At 33.9% G+C, this 6,404-nt stretch overlaps 1 protein-coding gene across 1 annotated transcript; it reads left to right on the top strand.

The window, feature by feature from the left end:
- Window positions 1-1,112, top strand: LOC145110789 (uncharacterized). The gene is made up of 3 exons (XM_079047101.1): window positions 1-174; window positions 509-712; window positions 875-1,112. The coding sequence occupies exons 1-3, from the start codon at window positions 64-66 to the stop codon at window positions 908-910; spliced, it is 351 nt and encodes a 116-aa protein (XP_078903227.1). The 5' UTR covers window positions 1-63; the 3' UTR covers window positions 911-1,112.
- Window positions 1,113-6,404: the final 5,292 nt, after the last annotated feature.

Here is a 6,404-nt window from a genome sequence, read left to right as displayed (position 1 = left end):
GAAATTTTCCCTCTACTTTTGGCAACCCCATGTGAATTAAACGAGAGATAGCCATAATCGGAGATGCCGTGTCTGAGACTGTCAACAAATGTGAGCTTGGAGGGCGTTGATACCTCCGCCATCCTCTCCGAAGCCACATCCACCATCGCCGACCTCCTCAGCAAACCCAAAGCCGTACGTACCTCTCTCTCTCTCACTCTCTCTCTCTCGTATGTGTGTGTGTGTGTTTTCTGTGCTTACTTCAAATGTGAATGTTACTTCATGACTTGATATTATTATTTACGAGAGTTTAGTGTTTCAGTGTTGATCTGTGAATTTTAATTTCCTTGGGTAGAAAAACACCGGTTATGGCAATATCATTTGGAAATTGATTACGTACTGATTCTAGAACACAACACGATGAGAAATCATAGTTAAGCCAGATGAGATGAAAGCAAAGCAACTTGGTATTGAGTGAAAGTGTTGATGTAATTAATTGTTTGGTTTTTTAAACTTGTGTTGTGGGCAGTATGTGCTGATCGAGTTGAAGGGATCTGTGCCGATGGCTTTCGGGGGTAGCGAGGAGCCAGCGGCGTGTGGTGAGCTGGTGTCCATCGGAGGAGGTCTGAATCCAGATGTAAACAAGAAAGTAAGTGCTGCAGTTGCTGAGATTCTTAGCTCCAAGCTCTCTGTTCCCAAATCACGATTCTTCCTTAAGTTTTACGAATCAGAGGTGACCATTATGTATATATATATATATATATATATATATATATATATATATATATATATATATATATATATATATATATATATATCTTCTGTTTTCTTCATTGATGTGTATTATGTTCTCATTTTTACTTGCTAAAACCGTTTGTTTGTTTTGATGTGACAGGGGTCTTTCATCGGATGGAATGGATCGACCTTCTAGTCGGCTATGTGTCTGTTTCTGGGTTGGTTGGTTGCATCAAAATAAAACTTATTTGAAATGTCAAAACATTGAAACCTTATAATCCAAGCAATTTCTCTTAATGTCTCGTATCGTTGATGTTTGTCTGAGTTACTTTATGGGTAGCAGATATGTTGTTTCAGCTGCTCTTATATGTATCCAAGCACTTTCTCTTATTATTCTTTATCCAAGCGCCTTACTCACTCACATAACATATGCAGTTATAAATCCATGTTAAAAGACAAATTAAGGTTTGGTCCTTTGGTACCTTAGTACCTTACCCATGGCAAACTCCTTTTTTTTTAATGCAAAGGGAGAGGCCAATTATAACATTTTCATCATTCTCAAAACTTTAATTATTATTTTTTTCATTTATATTTTCCAAAAATAAAAAATAAAAAAAAAATACCAAAAAATAAATAAAAATAAATAAATAAAATATCATTTTTTTACATATTAGAATATTTACAGTGTAATATCCTATTAGAATATTTCACGTATTTTTCAAAAAAAAAACTGTAATTTATTTTATTTTTATTTTTTTTAGGTAAAAAAGTGACGAAAATAATAATTAAAAAAAGAATTTTCGGATTTTTTCTTTTATTTTGCATTTTAAAATTATTTTTAAATTGCGTTTCACGGTCTCACAAAATTAGTATGGTCTCAAATGAACCTGAACATATATATATATATATATATATATATATATATATAATATATATATATATATATATATATATGTGTGTGTGTGTGTTCAAATGAGAACAATTCTAAATTTGAGAACATTTGAGAACAAATTTAGACTATTAAACACGAGCCGCTTTCTTTTTTCTTTCTACTCGTCGACACGACGCCCCATTTTTGCCTCTACCATCTCTGATCTTCAACAATCAATCTACCTTGCCCCGATCTGCAACGACATTGACGCCTCCGCTAGTTTAACCGACGACGCCTTTCTCCAGGTGGTTGTAGCGATGTCGACCTTTGGTTTAGGTAAAAAAAATTCTTTTTTTTTACCCTAAAATCGAATATAGATAATGTTTTCTGTTGTTTTCTTTCTAAAATCTTGTTTTAAGTTGTTTTTTTTTTGTAAATCGAGTGTAGATGAGAATAAACTTGTGTTTTTTTTCTTGAATCTGAAAACAGGGTTGTTATCCTTTTTTTCTTCATGAAATCAGATATTTGTATCGATTATCATAGATGTAGATGTTAAGTTTTCTGATGCTATGGATGAATGACACTAGATTCTGTTATGATTTTCATGTTGGATTTTGATTTGATTTTCATGTTGGGTTTTGATTTGATTTCACCATCACCATCAATGGAGCTCATCTTTAACTATCTCTTCTGCAAGTCCCAATCGACAGTGAAGTTGATGTCTACAAACACGATCTAGGAGAGCTTCCAGGTAGTATTTTTTTCAAGTCTATACACCTGCGTTTTTCAACCTAAATTGACTCGATTTATCAAGAAATTCATGAAATTAAGCTTATAATAAACGACTAATCGAGTGTCTAATACATGATTTCACATAAGAAGACGTTTTATTTGAAAAATTCGGGTATGTTTTCCTATTGTTGATGAATTACGAACGTGCTTGTTCATTCGCTTGCTTTTGTGACGAATTATGCGTACGGTTGGATTGTTTTTATTGAAAATAGTAAGCTCTAGGGGATGGATTGGAGTCTATTAGACAGTTGATTATCACTACAGGATTTCATGCACACAAGGTGTTTGTCATATTGTCTGAAAGAACCTAATAAGTGTAAAAGTAGCATGTAATGTGAAAATCCTTAACTTTGAACCCTTATCAAGCCAAGCATTAAGGCCCTTATGTTAAATTGAATTTCACATCTCAATAGCCTAATAAGTAACCAAAAATCATGTTAAAAGCGATAAACTTAAGGCTTAACCGTTAAGTCCTTAGAAGAACACCAAAAGTGATTTAAAAGCTATTAGCCTATTATGATCAATTTTCCCAAATTTGTCCTCCAACTTCTAAAATTCGTGCAATCCAATAAGAATACCGAAAAATCATGAGACTTGGTTTTCTGGAAATCTTAATGTGTCTAGTTTTGTTCAAACTTTGAATCACAATTCGAAATTCCAAATCTTTGAGGGGTAAAATTGGCAATATTCTCAGGTTGGTCCATGCTGTCACAAATTTCATGCATTGTCTTTAAAAAAATCATAATAAATTCATCAGACCTCCAAATGCCAAAATTCCAAATCTTATAGTTAGATATGGATGTATAGTTTCCCACATATAAGGGGACTGATGTAATTCGTAGTAGATTGGTACAGTTTATTCCAAGAGTGTTGAGTGGTCCAGAAAGTGACAGCTAAAAGTTACTAACTTGTAAATTTAAAATAAAATAAACCAAAAATCATTAGAACGAGATCTTTATATTTCTGAAAATATAAAATGGGGAACTTTACCAATATAATTTTATCAAAATTTAATAATGGGTTGAAATGTAAGAAAACATATCCCAAACAGAGCACTACAATCAAAGAAAAAAATAAGGAAAAATGTACATAAGTTTTATAAGATTAATACAACAAAGCACACGCTAAATAATGTTATAATTTTTGTGTAGGTTCTCGGAAAGGAAAGGATCCATCTTGCTCATGATAGCTAATTTTCAAGTTCAAGGAGGTGAGTTACACTAACTCTCCTATTATGTAGACATTACTTGTTTTATGTTATTGTTCACGGATACCCTAATCCGGTAGAGTGAACAAGGAAACGCAGAATGTAGTTTGTTTTCTAGTGTGACAAGCAGACAAGATTCATTTATGCGTTCTCGATTCTTTAGTTGTTATCGTGTATTAAATCACATGTGAGTTACACTAACTCTCCTATTTTGTGTTTTCGATTCAATAGTTGTTCTTTGTCCATATTACTCGTATGTGATTAAATACATAAAATAACATATGATTAAATACATGATAACAACTATTGAATTGAGAACGCGAATTTGAACCTTATTCACATAAATCATATGTGATTAGATATGTATAATCACATGTGATTAAATACACGAGAACAACTATTGAATCGAGAACACAAAAATGAATATTGTCCACATAAATCATATGTGATTAGATACATATAATAACATGTGATTATGTGTATCTAATCACATATGATTTATGTGGCTAAGATTCATTTTTGCGTTCTCGATTCAATAATTGTTTTTTCCACATTAATCATATGTGATTAAATACATTTAACCGGTGTGATAATATGTTTCTAATCACATATGATTTTATTTGTAAAAAACGAATCTTGTCTATATAAATCATATGTGATTAGATACATACAATCACATGTAATTATATACACGATAACAAATATTAAACCAAGAACATGAAAATAAATCTTTATCCAAATTAATCATATGTGATTAAATACATATAATCAAATGTGATTATATGAATCTAATCACATATGATTTATGTGGACATAATTCATTTTTGCTTTGTCGATTCAATAGTTGTTCTCATGTATTTTATCACATGTGATTATATGTATAATCGTATGTGATTAAGTACATGAGCAAAACTATTGAATCGAGAAGGCAAAAATGAATCTTGTCCACCTCAAATTATATGTGATTATATATATAATCACATGTGATTAACTACACAAAAGCAATTATTCAATCGAAACCGCAAAAATAAATATTGTCTACATAAATCATATCTGATTAAATACATATAATCACATGTGATTATATGTATCCAATCATATATGATTTATGTGGATGAGATTCATTGTCACATTCTCGATTCAGTCATTTTTCTTTCTCAACTGTAATCATATGTGATTAAATACATATAATCATATGTGATTATATGTATCTAATCACATATGATTTATATGGATAAGAAATAATGATCTCTATATAAATCATATGTTATTAGATACATATAATCACTTATGATTATATACACGGGAACAACTATTGAATTGTAATGCCTTGTTTCTGGTATAAATTTATTTTCCATTTATTTGCATTTTTCTTGGAGGAATCGTCGAGTTGGAAGCCTCAACTCGACGTGTCGAAGTTGTTTTGGTCGTGAAGTTTAATGAGTCAACTCGACGAGTTGAGGTGCCTCAACTCGGCGAGTTGGCAGCTGGGAAGGAAACCTTAATTTTAGAGTTTTGCACCCTATTTAAACACCTTAAGTTCCAGGTGTTGGCCTCATTCCCAGCCTCCATAACCCCTAACCCTAATCTCGAAGCCCTAGAGCCTCCTTGAGTGTTGTGAGATCATTGTGAGTGTGTTTTGGTGTGTTTGAAGCTCATTGAAGGAAGAGAAGCTTGGTGCAAGGTGGTGGTTCAAGTAGGACTTTTCAAATCTTGATTCTCTGCTCCATTTCCAGCACATTTCGGGTATAAAGTTCTAACCTTGCTTAATATTTTCTTAGATCTCTTTTTGGGTTAGTTTGTATGCTTTTAGCCATGTTTGGGTGGTTGATGGGGGTGTAGGACGTCCCAAGTGTTATCCTGTCAGATCTATGATCTTCATGAGCTCTTTTGTCATAAAGGTGCCAACTTTATGGTCTTAAGGGCTTCATGCATTCATTAAATCCTTCTTATGGCTTCTTTTGAGAATTTGAGCTTCTCCTAGTCATGCATGAGTGTAAAGTTGGAAACTTTACGTAGTCATTCAGCTTTTAGGGCCAGATCTGCAGTTTAGGGTTATGCCTTTGGTGATTAAGTGCTTAATGATAAAGCCCTCACCCTTTTAAGCCTATGGTTTGGGTTTTGAACCCATTTTGGTGGTTCTTAGGGGTAAATTTGGAAACTTTACCCTTCTTGAGTCCATTTCAGTTAGGATCTGAGATATGAAGCTCTTATTTTCGATAAGGTCGGCTTAATGAATTAAGATGTTGGATTTCTGGCGAACTCGGCGAGTTAATGGGTGAACTCGGCGAGTTGGATCGGTTTCTTCCCGACTTTGCAGACTAATGGATAAACTCGGCGAGTTGCGTTAACTCGGATCGTTAACTTTGACTTTGACTTTAGTCTTTGACTAAGTTTGACCTATAATGGGCTTTTGGGATTTTGTGTTGTACTTAAGGAAATCTTTTATGTTTAGGGGTTGAGTAGAGTCGATATTCATAGTCGTGATCCGTTCAGCTACCTTTCTACATTCGAGGTGAGTTTCCTCACCAGGTTCAGCGGGTCTAAGGCACCAAGGCCGACCCTCGTTTGGTTATGTTATTATACTTGTTGTCTGTGTGATACTTGTATGTGCTTGTATATGTATGTCTATTGGGCAGGGCCTGTTATATGAGTGTGGGCAGGGCCCATATCTCATTCTTATCCGATTGTGGGCGGGACATGTATCTCACTATCATCCGAGTGTGGGCGAGGCACGTATCTCATTGGGCGGGGCCCGTTATCCGAGTGTGGGCGGGGCTCGTATCTCGCTATTATCTTAGTGTGGGCGGGGGTCGTATC

The sequence above is a fragment of the Lactuca virosa genome, chromosome 5 (genome assembly GCF_052849685.1).
Source record: "Lactuca virosa cultivar CGN04683 chromosome 5, Lactuca_virosa_CGN04683_v6, whole genome shotgun sequence".
Taxonomy (NCBI): Eukaryota; Viridiplantae; Streptophyta; class Magnoliopsida; order Asterales; family Asteraceae; genus Lactuca; species Lactuca virosa.
The sequence above is the reverse complement of the archived record's forward strand: the minus strand, read 5'-3'. Positions and strand labels throughout refer to the sequence as shown.

What these genes read in the sequence shown, in the direction of transcription:
- LOC145110789 (XM_079047101.1), top strand. Translation starts at nt 64, where the DNA reads ATGCCGTGTCTGAGACTGTCAACAAATGTGAGCTTGGAGGGCGTTGAT. An exon ending in TCCTCAGCAAACCCAAAGCC is followed by an intron (nt 175 to 508) that starts GTACGTACCTCT and finishes TGTTGTGGGCAG; the next exon opens with TATGTGCTGATCGAGTTGAA. An exon ending in TTAAGTTTTACGAATCAGAG is followed by an intron (nt 713 to 874) that starts GTGACCATTATG and finishes TTGATGTGACAG; the next exon opens with GGGTCTTTCATCGGATGGAA.